Genomic DNA, 20,468 nt, shown 5'->3' on the forward strand with positions numbered 1-20,468 from the left:
TTTGAGAGAGTCCTAAGTTAGTCAACAAATTACTGATCCAAACAGATCGGGTTCGCCTAAATAACAGCCTTTTCTCGGATCCGAGTCCGAGTCAATCCCGGTATCCCAGAACCGGGTGTTGTGGGGATTGTGCAGAGAGTCCTCATAGATATGGGTAGATGTTTTCGCGAAAATTTACTTGACGCCGTCTTTACCTGTCGTGGTCTTGATACCCTACGAACTTTTTAATTGGAAAGTTTTATTTTAAAGTCTGTACTCGCTAATTGGATCGTAAATTCTGAGGACTAACATTGTCCTATGAAACTCTGGTCGAAGTTTTTTGTTTGACTTCGCTTTGGCTTTGAAAAACTATTTATTACTCTGAGCTTTTATTTAATGTGTGAGCTTTTAATGCTAAGCTCTTACAAACACGCTAATATGAGGGTTTTAAGAATATACATATATATATATATAGTATATGTATATGTTTGTCGAGTTATCACTGTATTCGCGTCGAATATTTACTCGAAACCGTTTGTTTACCTTTACTTTTCGTATGAACAAAGTTCTATTTACCTTAGCAAAGGATTAAAGATACTTTTCTTTTTATTCTTCGCTATATTTTGATACGTTTATCAGTTGTTGGAAAAATTAACGTTTTGTCTCAAAGCCACCCAGCCTCACACACGAATGAAATCAGCTGCTACTTATTGCAATCAACGCTGCTTTCTGCTTTAATCGTTAAATGCATATCGTAATTCACGTTCAAAGACATGATACCACCGCATGCCACAATGGGAGATGGATTAGCTTGTCAACACACCCGTACATATATTGTATATTATTCGCACACGAGCATCGTGAGGTAGACGAAGACGCTTTGAGGTTGTGATAAGCATGATTACAGCTGTTTACGTTTGCCGCTGCAGATCGGTGTGAGAGATTATGGGTAAAGCGAGAGAGTATGCATGAAGGAGGGTGAGGAAGAGCGGGGGAGGAGGGTGGAGATAAAATGTTATCGTGTGAGTTTAGCATATGAAGGGGAGATGCATGCACTTGACTGATAGGATATTCAACAATTGGAAAGGTGTTCGAGTAGAGAGAAAGAGAGAACGCGTGAAAGAGCGCATATAATTTATCAAAATAATAAATACAACAAAAAATATAAGCGCATTTGATAAGAGACAAGAGCTGCGACTTATTTTTACAAATGTTGTCGCGATCATTGATCAGCTGTTGTTGTAGCTGTTGTTGCATGTTGATTAGCAATATGTATTAAACGTAGTACGACAAGATCGTTAGAGTACGCTCTGTATTATTTGTAGGCTGGTAAAATGTGTGCGTATATTAAATGTGGCAGCCACCTACACCTATGTATGTAGCCTCGTTTGTATGTATTGTATTTTTATCAGAAAAATTTGAATGTCGTCAAGTGGCGAGCAATAAATAATATGTACCCTGTGTTGTTGTTGCTGTTGCTCTAGATTATTTTTTGTTCTTTCCTAGACTAGCTCAGCGGCTCACCAACTTCGAGATATGTATTATTAGACGGATAAGATTTTCTTCATTCAACTTGCACACTTCTCAGTGGCAAGACGTGATCGTCATCATTCAATTCGTCCCGTCCACGAAACTGTTTTTGTCCAAAAGTAACGCGTTTATTTAATATCTGGTTACTGAATTTAATTCTCACGGATTGCGGATTATTCGCGGTTCGCGTGTGCCGTTTGATCGTTTAAGGAGTTCTCTCGTTCTCTTATGTGTCAGAAAGTGTTTTGAAGTGTGTGCAGAAGATGCTGAGTTCGATGGTGGCAATGTTTTGAAAAGGCTTCCCCCACATTCACACCCACTCAGTAGTGTGTACGCGTGCCAGTCGTTGGGCTTCCTTGTCTGGCGATCGTCGTTCGAGTTTAGTGATCGACTCCCATTTTAAGTGATCTACTACAGTCACTGCACGCATCGCACTTGTTGTTGGCGCGTTGCGGAAGTGCGCAGACGCACACTTGTTCGTTTTTATAATAATCAAGGATATTAAGAAATTTTTGCGCGAAGCTGTCAGGCTATAAGTGTTTCTTTTGGTGGAAAATAAATTTAAAAATGGTGGAAGGTAAATGCTATTCAACGATTTTATGTGCTCTTATGAAAATAACACAAAAATTAGTGCTAATTTTAAGTAATAAAATTTGAAAAAATGTTTGAAAAAAAAATTGAAATTAAAAACCTAATTTCAACTTTTCAAAAAAAAATTTTTTTAATTTTTAGTCATTTCTTCATATAATTTTAAATATTCAATTTTTGCTTGCAAATTTTTTGTAATTTTAAATGTAAAAAAAAATTAAAAAATATATTAATAAATATTTTGTTGTACAACGTAAACTTTTTGTGATTTAATATAAAAATTAAAAACATTATAAAAAAATATGTTTAATTTGATTCAAATAGAAGATGAAAAAATTACATTTGTTTTATGGGGAGTATTAAAAAAAATAAAGAGAGTGTTAGAAAAAATTAATTTTATTAAAATTTTATGATAAAATTTTTCCTTTGGAATACATATAAAATTTTTACTTAATTTAGTTGCAATTAAATAAAAAAATATATAAATATAAATCTTTCCCTATGAATTAATGTTTAAAATAAAGAAATGTGAAAAAAAAAAATTTTTTGTTTAATAAAGAAGTGAATTTAAATAAGAAAGTAATTTATAAGAAATGAAGTAACCTGCAATTTTTAGGAAAAATTTCAAATATCTTTTTCAATATACATATGTGGCATATTAATTAATGTACAACTTTTACTAAAATAAGCAAAAAAGCAGTAAAAAATTCATTTTTAGTGAAACTTCAAATTTTTTTAAATTAAAAATTAAAATTTTGTGCAAATTATTTTTTTTTTGTTTTTAATATTTTAATATATTTTTTAAATGTAAGTTAAAAGTAAATTTGAAGTGAAAAGTTTTGTTAAAATTTTATTTTTTTAGAAAACAAATATTTTTTTTATGAAAGGTAAAAGTGAAAAGTTTTGTTAAAAAATCTTTGCAATCAAAAACAAACAAAATATTTGTGAAAACGCAATAATTAATTTTTTGGGAGCAAATTTTATTATTTTCTTGTTTTTAATGGAAAGAAATTAATTTTTCTAATGAAAGGTAATGGTGAATTTAAAGTAAAAATTTTTATTTACAACCAAAAATCTAAAAAATATCTTTTAAAATGGAATAATTAACACTACAATTTTGAAGCAATATTTTTTTTAAACCGCTCAGGCTCACAAAAAATATTTTTTTGAAAAATTAAGATATTTTGTTTTAATTTGAATTTTTTAAATTTATTTTTATTTTTTTTTATTTCTAAGTGAAATATGTGTCTTAATATTTTTATTCAAAATTATTGCAAATAAAATTTTAATTCATTAACAAAATAAAAATAAATTAAACAAAATTGCAATTTTTTTTAGAAAATAATTAAAAAATTTATTTTTTTATAGAAAATAATTAAAAAATTTATTTTTGTTAGAAAATAATTTATTTTTGTTAGAAAATAATTTTTTATAATGTATTTTATATTTGTATATTTTTTATTTTTCCAAAAAATTTTTTTTCGAATTTCAAATATTAATTTTTTTTGTATAAAATTAAATATTTTCCACATTTGCTTCGCACACCGCCGACTTAATGTTCCATTTAACTAGCTTAGAATTAATTTTATCATAAACGCACTTACTTCATTTTAAATGCCTTTAATAATATTCCTATAATTTTTTAATCCGAAATTCACGCTAATTGCCAAGTGCATACACTTGATTAAAATGTTACAGCAATCATTTGCTGCTATTTCTTTCATTCACTTACAAATGGCTTTTCCATGCAATTATCAAACAAGTATCAGCACTTTTTTTATAAAAATTTAAAACAGCGCAAAATTTTTAGTGAAAAGTAGTTTTTGTGAAATCATCGAATTTTCAAAAAAACATTATTTTTATACACAAAAACTTGCTGCCAATCGAGAGCAAATGCAAAATACTTTGCATTTATTCCGAGAATCAGCTGTTGAGCGGTTGTTGGCGCGCTAACTGATCGATCGACGCATTTCTGCTGGCCTAGGCAATGACTTACGCCGGGTGTCACATAACATAGAGTTCATTCATACTACTTACTAACTAGCTGTACTGCACTATATGCATTTACATATTTACGTTTTTTTTTCTTTGATAATCGATATGAAAATATGTGTGTTTGAAAAGCGATAAAAGTTTAAACAACTTAAATCAAGAGCAGTTTGTTGATTGCCAGCATTATATAAACTAATATGTATGTATGTATGCATATATATTAGCTATTTATATGCATAAATAAATGTTAGAATGCGGTTGAGTACTCGTACGCTTGTTGGTGATAATTAAAATTAATTATAGTATTCTAATAATGCGGTTTAAATATTATAAATAATATAATAAATAATAATTTATATCGATCTGTTAACAAGTGTTATTATTCATTGTATTTGTATTTCAAAAAATATATACTTATATTTTAATATCTCAATTAAATTACAAAAAAAAAAAATATATTATAACAAATAAAAATATTTTTTTCTCCAACATTTTTATTAAAAATAAAATAAATGCAAAAAAAATATTTTCTTTTAGTTTTTGTAAAAAAAATTTAAAATATACATATTTCTAAATTTAATAAGTTGTAATAAAAAAAGTTAATTTATAAACTTTATTTGATTTAAATTTTTATTAGAATTTTAAAAATTAAATAACATAAACTAACGTTTTATTACTTTTTTATAATTGTTTTAAATTTATTAAATTAAACTTCAAAAAATTTATTCAACAAATATTAAAAAAAAATTTAACCCAGACTTTTATTAGAAATTTTTGGAATTAAAAATTATTTAATTATTTTTGATAATATTCCAAAGATATAATTATTTAATTTTTTTTAATAAAATTTCAGAATATACAGTATACTCTCGAAAAGTAAATCGATTGGTATTTTGGGTAATTTACTTTTTCGAATAATTTACTTTTCCAAATATATACATAAATTATCTGTTTTTATAATATTAAATGCATTTTTAAACTTAAAAAATTCATTCATTTATTTGCTTCAATAAAACATATGGAGTTACATGAAAAACATATTTACATTTACATACATACATATGTATTTACTATGAAGAGAAAAAATTGAATATTATTTTGTTTTTTTTCTTTTGCAATATATTTTCTGACCATTTTTGTATGACAATTCAAAAAGTCTGACACATGATTTGCATCGTTTTCATTTTTAAACCAGTGGATCAAGTAGGTAGGAGAGTTTATTTACTAAAAAGACGCGATAAACAAGAGAGTAAGTGTTGTTGCAACATCGTAAAAAACGCTGCTTGCTTCGTTTCGAATTTTTTATCACACTCTCTGAAAAGTAAATTAAAAAATTAAAAAATTTACTTTTTCGAGGTGCATGTGTAATCTTAAAGGTGATTAACGCGATTTTCCGCGATTATTTACTTTCTGAGAATTTACTTTTTATATTTAATTTAATCGATTTATCTATAAATCATATCTATTTCACTTCTCATAATATTTCACCCATAATTTCTAAACCTACTCTCTATCACTCTCTCATTACAGTTAAAGCTCGCACAGTACTCTGGTACATGGCTTTCATCGGGTTCGCGGTGAATTACATGATTCGCATCAATCTAAATATAACAATTGTGGAAATGATAGCCAATAAACCGTTATTAGCGCCCACAACCACCCCCACGGAAGCGCCGCTGTTAACGAACTTCACACAAAGCTTACTAGTCGATAGCAACAACAACAGCAACACCAACAGTATTTACGCGAATATCAGTAGTAACAGTGTAGCAGTGATCGCGTCTAATCGCAGCGACGAAGTGTCATTAGCGCTCGTGCAAGAGCAACGTTATTCGTGGGAGAAGCACTTGCTCAATTCGTTGGGGGTAAGTTTGAATAATTAATTGAGGGAAAAAGTTATGAAATAGGCGCTGAAGGTGCGTCGCATTGAACTGACGGCGCAGCAAACGTGTTGCGTTCGCAGCAAGTTCGTGTAATCGTTTGTGTAAATGTGTGTGCGAGTAATGGCATTTAACCAAGTTCCTATTTTAATTTACACTGCCTTCAAATAACTCTGGAATTTTATTGAGAAATCTTCTTATAGCAGAAACAGCTACCTAAATCGGTTCTGACTTTAACTACCGATCAATAGTATAGGTGATCTCAGTTGGAACAATTGATTCTAAAAATTTATGTAATCGTATGCTTGAAGTGGTATATGTCGGATATTTTTCATTTGATTTCCATCATTTAGTTTATCCGTACTCTATTTGGTCTACAACGTTGGTTCCGCCGTTTTCCAATAGATGTCTCTAGGGTCAAGCACTGGCCGATTAAATCGATTAAAACGTTTTATATCAATCATGGACATTTGTGTCAACATTAACTCAACAAAATATTTGTAGAGATCTGTTTGCATCCCAAACTTATTCACAACTGAAAATGTCACTTTTTGAGCCGAATTCTCGACATTTGCAGGAATGGCCCTGGGGTAAGCACTGGCCGATTAAATTGATTAAAACGTTTTATATCGATCTTGGACATTTGTGCCAGCATTAACCCAACAATATATTTGTAGAGATCTGTTTGCATCCCAAACTTATTCTCAACAGAAAATGTCACTTTTTGAGCCGAATTCTCGACATTTGCAGGAATGTCTCTAGGATCAAGCACTGGTCGATTAAATCGTTTTATATCGATCTTGGACATTTGTGCCAGCATTAACCCAACAATATATTTGTAGAGATCTGTTTGCATTCCAAACTTATTCTCGATCGGTGAAAGCGGTTTGGTCCGATGTGTAAAATGTTATCCAATTGACAGTCCATTGGATCCATTTCTCATACGTAGAATTAACGGCGTTGGAAAGATCTTTCAATAACTTAAATTCTGACTGCAGAAGAGGAAGTGATGACAACGGATAGTTACTGATTTTATATTCAGAAAGTGAAGACCTTCCTATCAGGAATCAACTTAAATGTTGCAACACTTTTGAGTTATTAAACTGATTCAAAATGCCTAAGGTCTTTTGATACAAGTGACTCTGACTGTTGGAAATCAAATAAAAGCTGTCTCAATGCCATATATTTCAAGATCTCATGCTATCGATAAATCTCAAAAGGAAGCTCAGTCAAACATTCCAATGTTCAAATCGCTTAATTACTGTAATCTTTTTATTTCGAAACATTGCACGCGTTTTATGAGTACGCACTGAGTGATCATTCTCTAATAAAAAATAATTAAACACCATGAATATGAGTATGATCACAACAAATGCTGAAATTTCGGCAATTAACCCATTCATATCATTCAATACTCGAGTGCATACCGTCAATCTACAACAGTAACTATGCGTCGAAAATAATCACTTCGTTATCAGCAGATAAAATGACCCATTATTGATTATTTAGAAGGTGGTAAATACGGTAATTTACCGATTTTTATGTTTGTTGACAAAAATGAATGAGAAGAAGTGTATAAAATCATAAATTGATTGACAAAATGATAAGTAAACAAGTAAGGAAGGGCTAAGTTCGGGTGTAACCGAACATTTTATACTCTCGTAATTTATTTAGAGATTTACCTATATTTTCGGTGAAAAATTACCCTTAGGCACTGAGTTCTTCATGTTTGATATCAGGGGCCTTGAAAAGTCATGGTTCGATTTTGACACTTTTTACACAAGTGATGTCACAGCTCAAATATAGTATTTGTGTAAAGTTTTATTTCGCTATCTTTATCGGTTCCTTATGCATACATTATAAAGTGAACGAATCAGAAGGATTCAAAATTGAGTTATATGGTAAGTAGACGTAGTTGTGAACCGATTTCGCCCATATTCCACCAGTGTCATCAGGGTGTCAAGAAAATATTATATACCGAATTTCATTGAAATCTGTCGAATAGTTCTTGAGATATGGTTTTTCACCCATAAGTGGGCGACGCCACGCCCATTTTCCATTTTGTAAAAAAAATCTCAGTGCAGCTACCTTCTGCCATTTCTTATGTAAAATTTGGTGTTTCTGACGTTTCTCGTTAGTGAGTTAACGCACTTTTAGTAATTTTCAACTTAACCTTTGTATGGGAGGTGGGCGTGGTTATTATACGATTTCTTTCATTTTTGGACTGTAAAAGGAAACGGCTAAAAGAAACGACTGCAGAAAGTTTGGATTATATAGCTTTATTGGTTTGCAAGATATATACAAAAAACCTATTTGGGGGCGGGGTCACGCCCACTTTTCCAAAAAAATTACATTGAAATGTGCCCCTCCCAAATGCGATCCTATGTTCCAAATTTTATTTTCATAACTTTATTTATGGCTTAGTTATAGCTCTTTATATGTTTTTGGTTATCGCCATTTTGTGGGCGTGGCAGTGGTCCGATTCCGCCCGTCTTCGAACTTAACCTTCTTATGGTGCCAAGGAACTTCTTATGTTCCAAGTTTCATTAAGATATCTCAATTTTTACTGAAGTTACAGCTTGCACGGACGGACGGACGGACAGACAGACATCCGGATTTGAACTTTACTCGTCACCCTGATCACTTTGGTATATATAACCCTATATCTAACTCGTTTAGTTTTAGGACTTACCAACAACCGTTATGAGCGAGAGTATAAAAAAGCGGTTTACAAAAACAAAGCATTGAATAGGGTTGTAAAAACAATGATTTCAATTTCAGCAGTATACCAATGACCGATAATTTGAGTGGCTCTCGGTAGGGGGTACGCTTACGAATGAAATTTGGTAAATAAGTATTAGGTATTTTATTGGTTTTAATGGGAGGACCACTCGAAAGAGAATTTGTGGACTAAATGTGTCAAAATCTAATCGATCAGCGATCAGCTTGAATTTCATTAGATAAAACCAGCATGAAAGCTCTCAAGTGGCGTCGAATTAGTGTTGAAACGAAATAGCCATCGATAAATTAACTAAGATAACTAACTTCAGAGAATGAATGAGGCATATAGTGAAAATTCTCAAGATGTCTCGAAAGGATTTGTTTAGGAGAGCGCTGAAACGAATTTCATGCGAATTCCGATCTGAAGTTTTAAATTTTTAGAAGAATCTATAGACTTCTTCTGAAGATTCCCGAATTAAATTTGAATATTATATTTAAAGCATCAACCATATCGAATATAATTTAATTGTCTTAGTGCTTTCATTACAGAATAGCCATAGCTAATTTAACTTTAGAATCGCTTTTCTCTTTTTTGATGAACCCATTGAGAATTATAAGCTGTAAAGAACAAAGAAGAATCGATAATTTGTTTGTTCAACGGAAATATTATTGAAACTCGAAAACAACCGTGATTACAAAGGCAATACTTTACACAGCTGTGCAATTGAGTAATACCTTTGTATTTGAAAAGCGCATGATTATGCATTGAAAGAAGTCAAATGTCTAATTGTTATTTACATTGTCTATCAAAAGGTTGTAAACACCGTATACGCTCCCTTTCCTCCTACCGCAGTAGTGACCAAAAACAGAGCGCTAAATACTATTTATACTTGTCATATATTCAAGATGTGTTGTCTAGAGTGCGATGTATGTGACTGTATTTATTTTCCTGCTGTTCTTTAATTTTAATAATTAGATATTTAATTTAGATAAACAAATTGATGTGTTGTATATAGTGCTATGTAACTAGATAATTAGAAATTATTATTTAGATAATGAAATAAAAACGTCATATTGTTGAACTTGTTTTCGATTTATCACACTTTAATATAAACTATTTTAATTCTCATTATTTAAAGTATTAGACTTTCTCTAGTATTTTCTTATCAGTAACATAGCGGTAATCAGATTTCACAACTATTTACTACTTGAAGTATTTAAGCTGTTACTCATATTGTATAAAAATGCATTATTTATTTTGTTGTTGTGTTTTATCTAAATAAAAATACATGTGAAAACGTTCAAACAGTACATGCGACCTTTGCCGGTTAAGGAGTGTTGAATACTTAGATGAATAGGAAGAAAGCTCTTTCTATATATGTACGTACGATTCTAGCGTTGACTAGGATTGATTTTAGCTTTTGTAAATGGCACAAGAGGTTCTCGCAGTTTTAACTGGTTGTTTGCAGATACTGACCAACCAAGCAACATCTTAGAATTATGTTCGGAAACCATCTATCTTCGAAGACTGAAAACTCTATGAACTCCATTTATATCAAAAACTATATTTTTCAGGATAAAATCACATTTTTTCTTATATTTTAAATATTTATAGATAATAGATTTAGTAATGGTTTTCGTGAGAACCACAAGATTAGTAATAATTTCTTTAATTTCTTCAAAGTATCATAGTTACAAATCGTCAAAGTTTCGGGCCGATCTAGGGAAAACTTCGTACTTCTAACTAAAGTTCTCAGTGAAATTTAACTTATAGATACCAAGCCGCGAATAAAGTAAATCTGCAGATGCTTTCTCTATCAAAATTTGGCAAATGTGAAATAAGGCTCTAAAGATCCATTGAGTTCGGTAGACTTAGAGCGAAGATTGTAAACTCAAACTCATTGGAACTGAAATCAGCACAGCTTATGTAATACACCGATAGAAAGAGTCAAACATCCAAATATAAAAGTGAGAAGAAAGCAAGAAGTCGTAAAGAATCGTCTTATTTATCTTTTCTCATAACACATTTAAGAATTTGATAAGCTTATTAAGAGCTCATTACGCTGAGTTCGGAATGACTTTCACTTTAAAATAATGTCATAACAAGAAATATGTTTACACGTTCTGTCAGTTTCTACATATACTTCGAAGTGGTCGGGAGATCAGGTATCTCTTAGTAAAGATTATTTTAATAACCATATGCAGATTAGATATAAAAGGCTTATAAGAGTAAATTGCCCACACGAGCACACAATGTGGGTGCTTTTGAGCCCAACGCGTTAGCCACGCACTGTAGATATGTTTTATAACCGTATTTTTGTTTAAACACATTTATTTACATACATTTCTTTGTAGAACTCACTTATTTAAACATTTTATTTGTGTTTACCTAGCTCAAAGCCTCACTAATTTTAATCTTTATTATTTCATACACACAGATTCATTACGACGCCGAGGGTTTCGACTGGAATGAGTATCAGCAGGGACTGGTTTTGGGCTCATTTTATTGGTTTCATTGGATTACGCAAATTCCCGGTGGTATTTTGGCCAAAAAGTATGGCACGAAATTGGTCTTCGGTCTATCGAATGCCGTTGGTTGTTGGATCTGTTTCGTGATACCACTAGCGGCCTATTGGAATTATCAAGTGCTCATATGGTTGCGTATACTACAAGGTCTTGTGACGGTAGGTTAAATGACAATGTTTATTTTGCAAAAGAGAAGACTTAAAATAACTGTTGTCTTAAAGGGCTTATCGTGGCCAGCTATGCATCACATGACGGCCAAATGGATACCACCAAATGAGCGTAGCAAATTCGTCACCGCTTATTTGGGTAGTTCGGTAGGCGTTGCTGCATTTTATCCCGTATTCGGTTATATTATGCATTGGACTTCATGGGAATGGGTATATCTGGTGTGTGGTGTCATTGGTACTGCTTGGTGGTTTTGTTGGCTCTACTTTGTCTACAATACACCAGCGGAACATCCACGTATTAATATCTCTGAGCAGCGTTATATTGAAAAGTCGCTGGGCGCTTCGGTGCATGCCGATGTGGGTCCGACACCTTGGCGACGCATACTCACCTCACGTGCTGTCTGGATGAATGTGATCGCACAGTGGGGCGGTATTTGGGGTCTATTCACGATGATGACACAAGCGCCGACATACTTCCGTGTTGTGCATCAGTGGAATATACGCGCGGTGAGTAAAATACGGTTGTATTTGTTATAGTTTTATATCTTGAGTATTCTTTTTTAATATGCAGACCGGTATACTCTCTGGCTTGCCACATTTAATGCGTATGCTTTTCGCTCTGGCTTTCTCCATGTTTGCCGACTATTTGTTGCGTTCGGATAAAATTAAACGCACGAATTTGCGAAAATTGGCAACAGCGATTTGTAAGTGCGACGTTGCATAATTTCACAGCGCTCTTTAAATTTGTATGTAACCCAAATGTTTTATTTACGTTCTTGTAGGTTGCGTTGTGAATGGCTCGATGGTCTTTTGTCTGGCCTGGTTCGGTCATAATGCGCTGGCCGCGATTGTTTTCCTCACACTAGCCTTAATGTTCCATGGCGCAGTGTCCTCGGGTCCTCTAGCCTCCATTGTGGATATGTCGCCCAACTATGCGGGTATAGTTTTGGGTATTAGCGGTATGATTGGTGTGCTACCCGGTTTTATATCATCTTATTTGGTGGGCATAATGACGTTGGGCAATGTAAGTACAAGTTGCGTTTAGTGTTTTTGTCAGTTATTATGGGTTAATTTCTTCTTCAGCAAACAATTGAGGCCTGGCGCAATGTGTTTCTGCTCTGTTCGGGCATGTTGGTTGGCAGTGGCGTACTCTACGTATTCTTTGCCGATTCAACGCTACAAGACTGGAACTCACCAAAACGTGCTTTGGTTATCGACCCGAAGGAGTTGGAATCCTTGCAAACGAAGGTCACAAGCGAGAACGAGAAGCAAAGTAATGATGCGGAGAAGAACTCTGACTGCAAAAGTGTAAGCTAAGCCGCCTTAACTGGGTATAGCTATATTTTGTTGAATTTATTTAGTTGCATTTTGTAATGTTAAGTAAAATTCTATGTTGTTATTGTATGATATTAAGCATAAGTTGTTAATTTTAGCAAAATCTACTCAAAGCTGTTAATAATAATTACAGTTAGTATTAAGAGAGTCTGATTAAAAAATTCAAGAAATCAATTGAATTTAATTAAATGAAATGTATATAAAAAAAATTGTAAAGAAATGTTATAAAAAAGTACCGTATGTATATACAAGTTGTATTGCCATATGTAACAATAATAACATAATATAATAATTAAAAAGAAACATATATTTGTTAGGAATAACTCAAAAGAAAGAATATTTTATGTGAATAATTGAATAAACAAAAAGAAATACCATATAGTAAGTACAGTCTGTTGTGATGCGAAAAATTTTACCCCCTCACTTAGATTTAAGAATCGACAAAGCGCCTAAAACCCACAACAAATCAGAGATTTTTTTAATTCTATATCTGCTAGTTCGTGAAGATGTAGTACAATAAGTTAGCTTTTTTGTCTAGCTCTTGCAAAGACAGGGTGTTCCAAAATAATCTGTTTGAAAGATTCCAACTCGCTCTAAACTGCTTTTGCAGTTAACATCTGGTAAATTTTTTTAGTTTCACCTTGTGCATACCGATGGGACAATGATCAGTTAGAACCCTTATCTAATGATATAAAGATAAGAAATATTGACTTTATTAGGTCGAAGAGTTCTCTACACCTCTGGGCCAGAAGAATCTTGCGACAGAGCAAGAGCTAGTTACTGTCCAGCTTTTGCTCAGTTCAGCTGAGATCCGTCGATCCTGTAGTAAATTACAAGATGGTAGTGATGCTCCTACTTGTACCCACTTCACTGTACGTGGAACTGACGTATCTATCCTAGAAGTGTCATCAGTCTTACAATGTCTTGCGATTCCTCTGTGACCTGGCGCCCAAACTACTTTGAATGCGAAATGATCCAATGCCATTCATAGTGGTATCAGACTTTCCTCAACCAGCATCAAGCGCACAGTCAGCGAGCTCAAGGCTAGTATCGCAGCATTGTTTACAGAGTAGATTTTCACTTCTCTAAAATATGCCGGGTTCAACAGTTATAGATCCTCTGCAATCTTAATGACCACTTCCACTTCAAAGATTGTGCAAGCCTGAGGCTAAAGTTGATGAGAAGTTCACACAATAAATTCTTATAGTGTTTAGAACAATAATATAGGATCTGCATTCCCATAACAGTTGGGCATTGGTGATCAAGGACTGTCAACTTGTCCGTATTGTTGAAATCATATGAGCATACTTATATTTTAGTATTTCTTTCCGATTTAGTTCAGTTAGTTATCGGTTAGTAGTAGTGAGATAGTTACATTTGGGGTGAAGAGTGAGTGAAAGAGAAACAAGTACCGTTATGTAAGCGATATACCCATTCCACCTATGCAACATTGTGTGTAATTTGCGAAAAACTGGTAAAAAATCCTCCGTTTTAGGCGGTGGGGCTTAATGGGTGTATTATCAACTGGATATTGCATCACTTAAGATAATATAATACACAAGTCTATAACCATTGGCCTAGTGAGTAAAACTAATTATTAAAAGTTAAATTTGAATTTTAAATGCATAAACACAATAAACAAGTTATCAATGAATGAATCAGAAAATGTTGTAGTTGTAGGGTTTGTTGATCTATTAATCAGCAAGCTCAGGCGATCCCGGTTGTTAAGGTGTCTGTAAGGGCTAATTATATAATTGTTTATTTATATTCAAATGTCATTGCGGTTCAATAAATTTTACTAAAATATTAAATTGTACAGTGCTGTACAAAATAAGAGCAGTGCACGAGCCGATCCTATCGATCTTTCAGTGCACTAAGCAATTTCAGAAGAAAAGTTTCAGTTGTTGTTGTGGTTGTTTGTTGGTTGTTGATTATTACCATGTATTAAACGTAGTACGGCAGAATCGTATGCGTGCGAACAATCTGTGACGCCTATGAAACCTCGTATGTATTGCATTTTTAACAGAATAATTTAAATATTGCCAAGTGTCGAGCTATAAATAATATATACCCTATGTTGCTTTTGTTGTTGTACTTTATTTAAATTCATTCCTGAACTAGCTCGGCGACTCACTAACTTCGAGATATTTATTATTAGACGGATCAGATTTTCCTCATTCAAATTGCACACTTCGCAGTGGCAAGACGTGATCAATAGTCAACTAATTCGTTCCGCCCTAGAAACTGTTTTTGTCAAAAAGTAACGCGTTTATTAAATACAGTTTTGAAGTTAATTCTCAGGGATTGCGGATTATTCGCGCTGCGCGTGTGCCAAGTGATCATTTAAGGAGTATCCTCGGGTCTCTCATGTGTCAGAAAGTGTTTTGAAGTGTGTGCAGAAGATGCAAGTGCTGGCAATGTTTTGAAAAGGCTTCCTCCACATTCACACATTCACAGCGATCGTTGTTCGGGTTTAGTGATCTAGTGATCCCGACCCGTTTCAAGTGATATCTTACAGTCAATGCACTCATTGCACTAGTAGTTGGCGCTTTGCGGAAGTGCGCAGACGCACCTACATTCGTTTTTATTATCATTAAGGATATTACGAAATTGAGTGCGCGAAGCTGTCAGGCTAAGAGTGTTCGTTTGGTAGAAATTTTGTGGAAAAAAACTGAAAATGGTGGAAGGTAATTGTGATTTAATTAATTTATGCGAAAATGAGTGCTGATATTAAGTAAAAAATGTGAAAATATTAAAAAAAAGGAATTGAAAAACTGAAATTAAAAATCAAAATTCAGTCTTTACTATAAAAATATTTAATTTTGTTTTGTAGTTTTTTTTTACAATAAATTTTTTAAATTAATATTAACTATTCCTTTGCAAAATTGGCCAATCTAATCGGGAATTGAATGCGTTTGAATTCGATTGGCACAACTGTTGGAATCAAAGTTATTTTTACGTGTTTAAATAATTTTTTAATGACTAATCGTGTGCCATTGCAAAGTCATGGTGGATTGAAATTGAGAAAATCCAATGAATTTATCTCTTCTACGGTATATTGGATATCCTTCAACATGAGTGACCCTATCGGTGGTGATATTTTTGTAATTTTTCCGTCTGCCAAGCAAGGCGACCAATGATTAAGGATTTTGAGCTCCACCACACATTTTAAAGTGAAAACTATCTAAAATTAGGATTGAATCACGCTTATTGAGGGGTATGGAAAATGGCTTACGACCGATTTCCAATCCTACCCGATATGCTAAAAATATTTTATAAAAGCGGTCCAGCTGTTTGGAATGAGTTTGGCAACAAACACCACAGCACGAGAAATGTCGTCTACATTCATTCGTTTTTTTTATAGGGTTATATATACCAAAGTGATTAGGGTGAAGAGTGGAGTTCAAATCCGGATGTCTGTCTGTCCGTCCGCCCATCTGTGCAAGCTGTAACTTGAGTAAAAATTAAGATATCTTGATGAAACTTGGTACACTTGTTTCTTGGCACCACAGGAAGGTTGCTTTCGAAGATTGCGAAATCGGACCACTGCCACACCCACAAAATGGCGAAAACCGAAAACACATAAAGTGCCATAACTACGACATAAATAAAGCTATGGAAATAAAATTTGGTACAAAAGATTGTTCTAGGAAAAGGCATATTTGGATGTAATTTTTTTGGGAAAGTGGGCATGGCCCCGCCCCCTACTAAGTTTTTTGTACATATCTCGGAAACTAATAAAGCTATATCAATGAAATTCTCAGGAGTCGTTTTTTTCAGGGATTTCTTAATATAGTCCAAAAATGGAGGATATCGGATTATAATCACGCCCATTTCCCATACAAAGGTTATGTTGAAAATGACTAAAAATGCTTTAATTCAGTAAGGGAAAACACCAGAAACCTTAAATTTCATTATAAAGAAGGCACAGAAGGGCTCCACCTAAATTGGTATACAAAATTTTAAGTGGGTGTGGCTCCGCCCAAAACCATATGTCCGAAACTACTCGACCAATATTAATTAAATTTGGTTTGTACTATTTCCCTTGCATCAAAATAATATGTTGTGGAAATACGCCAAATCGGTTCACAAACACGCCTACTTCCTATATACCAGAACTTTGAAGTCGCCCTGAATAGCTTACAATATGTAAAGTTAGTACTAGTGAAGATATCGGTATAGAATTTTTCATAAATACTGCATTTGTAGTGTGGCAGCCCCTTTCTAAAAATCATCGAAATCTGACCATAGGTTTTCAAGGCCCCATATATCGAACATGAAGAACTCGGTGCTTCTAACCTTATATTAGGGTTTCCAACTTTCAATGGACTTTATACCATATTTACGACGAATATGTGGGTCAGATTGTCTATTATATAATATTAAATAAATAAATTGCGTGAGTATAAAATGTTCGGTCACAACCGAACTTAGCCCTTCCTTACTTGTTAATAATTTTTTTTTTTAATTTTTAATAAAAATAAATTTGTCTACCCACTTTCATCCTCTCTATTTATCGCACTCTCGTTACAGTTCAGGCGCGCACAGTACTCTGGTACATGGCTTTCATCGGTTTCGCTGTGAACTATATGAATCGCGTTAGTTTAAATATAACAATTGTAGAAATGATAGCCAAAAAACCTCTATTAACCGCCAGCAATATAACAGAAGCACTACTGTTAACGAACTACTCACAAAGCATACTATTAGATAGCAACAACAACAGCAACATCAACAGTATTCATGCGAATATTAGTAGCAACAGTGTAGCAGCGATCGCGTCTAATCGCAGCGCCGAAGTGTTATTAGCGATCGTGCAAGAGCAACGTTATTCGTGGGAGAAGCACTTGCTCCATTCGTTGGGGGTAAGTTTGAATAATTTATTGAGGAAAAAAGTTATGAAATAGTGCATTGAAGGTGAGTCGCATTGAATTGACAGCGCAGCAAACGTGTTCGCGCCAGGTTCGTGTAACCGTCTTGTAAATGTGTGTGTGAATGTAATGGCATTTGGCCAAGTTTCTATTTGAATTTACACTGTAAATATCTCTGGAATTTCATTGAGAAATCTTTTTATAGCAGAAACACCTACCTAAATCAGTTCTGACTTTAACTACCGTGTAATAGTATAAGTGATCTAAGTTGGAACAATTGATTCCAAATATGTATGTAATCAGATGCTTGAAATGGAATATGTCGGATCTTTTTCATTTCATTTCCATCATTTAGAACCCGAGCCCATTTCGAATACGTAGAATTAACCGCGTTGAAAATTGTGATCTTTGAAGAACTTCAACGACGGATAGATTGTTTTTTTATTCAGAAAATGAAAATATATCTATCACGTAACACCTTAGATATTACAACGCTTTTGAGTTATTAGTTAGTAAAGATTATTTTAATAATCATACTCAGATTATTTAGCCTTTTGAATGGAAGTATGTGGTTAAATAGATAGCTTATACGAATAAATTACCTACACGGGCTCAGAACGTAGGTATTTTGACGCTTAAAAGCTCAACGCGATTAGCCAAGCACTGCAGGCATGTTTTATTAGATATGTCATTACTTTTAATCTTTATTATTTCAAACACACAGATCCATTACGACACCGAGGGTTTCGACTGGAATGAGTATCAGCAGGGATTGGTTTTGGGCTCATTCTTTTGGTTACTTTGGGTCATGCAAATTCCCGGTGGTATTTTGGCCAAAAAGTATGGCACTAAATTGGTTTTCGGTCTATCGAATGCAGTAGGTTGCTGGATTTGTTTGCTCATACCATTAGCGGCCTATTGGAATTATCAGGTGCTCATATGGTTACGTATACTACAAGGTCTAGTGATGGTAGGTTAAATGGAAATGGTTTGCCTTAAAAATGAAGAAGACTTAAAACAACCTTTGCTCTGAAGGGTTTAGCGTGGCCAGCTATGCATCACATGACCGGCAAATGGATACCACCAAATGAGCGCAGCAAATTCGTCACCGCCTATTTGGGCAGTTCGGTAGGTGTCGCTGTATTCTATCCAGTATTCGGTTATATTATGCATTGGACCTCATGGGAATGGGTATATCTGGTGTGTGGTGTCATTGGTACTGCTTGGTGGTTTTGTTGGCTCTACTTTGTCTACGATACGCCGGCGGAGCATCCACGTATCAATATCTCGGAACAACGTTATATTGAGAAGTCACTGGGCGCTTCGGTGCATGCCGATGTGGGTCCGACACCTTGGCGACGCATACTCACCTCACGTGCTGTCTGGATGAATGTGATCGCACAGTGGGGCGGTATTTGGGGTCTCTTTACGATGATGACACAAGCGCCGACATACTTCCGTGTCGTGCATCATTCGAATATACGCGCGGTGAGTAATTAATGAGTGTTGTTTTTGTGTTAGTTTTGTGAGTTAACACGTCTTATTTTTTCCACAGACCGGTATACTTTCGGGCTTGCCACATTTGATGCGTATGCTCTTTGCTTTGGCTTTCTCCATTTTTGCGGACTACTTACTACGTACGGATAAAATTAAGCGTACGAATTTGCGAAAATTGGCAACAGTGATTTGTAAGTGCGACGTTGCATGACTTCAGTGCGCTCTTTATAGGTATCTCTTCAATACTTCGTTTACGCTCTTGTAGATTGCATTGTGAATGGCTTGATGGTCTTTTGTCTGGCCTGGTTCGGCTATAATGAGTTGGCAGCAATAGTTTTCCTTACGCTAGCTTTAATGTTTCATGGCGCAGTGTCTTCGGGTCCGCTAGCCGCTATTGTGGATATGTCGCCCAATTATGCGGGTATAGTTTTGGGTATTAGCGGTATGATTGGTGTGTTACCCGGTTTTATATCATCTTATTTGGTGGGCATAATGACGTTGGGCAATGTAAGTACAAGTTGCGTTTAGTGTTTTTGTCAGTTATTATGGGTTAATTTCTTCTTCAGCAAACAATTGAGGCCTGGCGCAATGTGTTTCTGCTCTGTTCGGGCATGTTGGTTGGCAGTGGCGTACTCTACGTATTCTTTGCCGATTCAACGCTACAAGACTGGAATTCACCGAAACGCGCCTTAGCTATCGATCCAAAGGAGTTGGAATCCTTACATACGAAGGTCACAAACGAGAACGAGGAACAAAGTAATGAACAAGAGAAAACCTCTGACTGTAGAAGTGTAAGCTAAGGCAACTTAGCTGGGCTCAGCTATTTTTGGTTGAATTTATTTAGTAGTATTTTGTAAAATTAAGAAATTGCCTTATTGTATTAGTAAAATCAAATAAAATGTATAATTAAAAAACACTACTAATGGAGCGACGTAATGTTAAAATGAATTAAAACGTTCTACTTTTGTACAAAGACCTCAGTGCCTGTGTCTAATTTGTTAAATGGTTAAAATCTTGATCTTACATCCTCTAGTTCCCATAATGTTAGGTTTTTAAGTTGAGGTGAACTTTAGGCAGTATATATCTCTTAATATGTGAGATATAATATTGGACATAATTTGTTGGCGAGAATGAGTGAAATCGGTCTAGGAGTGACCCCAAACCCCATATACTATATAATGTTTTTCGTTATTTTAGTTGACTTAGTGCCGAATATATGGATCAAATTGTGTATTATATCGATAAAATTACATAAAACAAGTAAGGAAGGGCTAAGTTCGGATGTAACCGAACATTATATTCTGTCGCAATTTATTGAAGATATTTTATTTGCATAACACACAAATTTACCCATAAATTCGGCATAATGTTTAATAGAATAA

The 20,468-nt window shown here is 34.1% G+C and overlaps 1 protein-coding gene across 1 annotated transcript; it reads left to right on the top strand.

The window, feature by feature from the left end:
• Positions 1 to 1,530: 1,530 nt before the first annotated feature.
• LOC105215949 (uncharacterized) lies at positions 1,531 to 20,066 on the top strand. The gene is made up of 13 exons (XM_054232780.1): positions 1,531 to 2,086; positions 5,620 to 5,954; positions 11,129 to 11,374; positions 11,438 to 11,890; positions 11,955 to 12,087; positions 12,166 to 12,407; positions 12,467 to 12,691; positions 17,257 to 17,583; positions 18,314 to 18,559; positions 18,625 to 19,077; positions 19,145 to 19,277; positions 19,352 to 19,593; positions 19,653 to 20,066. The coding sequence occupies exons 1-13, from the start codon at positions 2,077 to 2,079 to the stop codon at positions 19,884 to 19,886; spliced, it is 3,279 nt and encodes a 1,092-aa protein (XP_054088755.1). The 5' UTR covers positions 1,531 to 2,076; the 3' UTR covers positions 19,887 to 20,066.
• The last annotated feature ends 402 nt before the right edge of the window (positions 20,067 to 20,468 follow it).

Source organism: Zeugodacus cucurbitae, chromosome 6 (assembly GCF_028554725.1).
Source record: "Zeugodacus cucurbitae isolate PBARC_wt_2022May chromosome 6, idZeuCucr1.2, whole genome shotgun sequence".
Classification (NCBI taxonomy): domain Eukaryota; kingdom Metazoa; phylum Arthropoda; class Insecta; order Diptera; family Tephritidae; genus Zeugodacus; species Zeugodacus cucurbitae.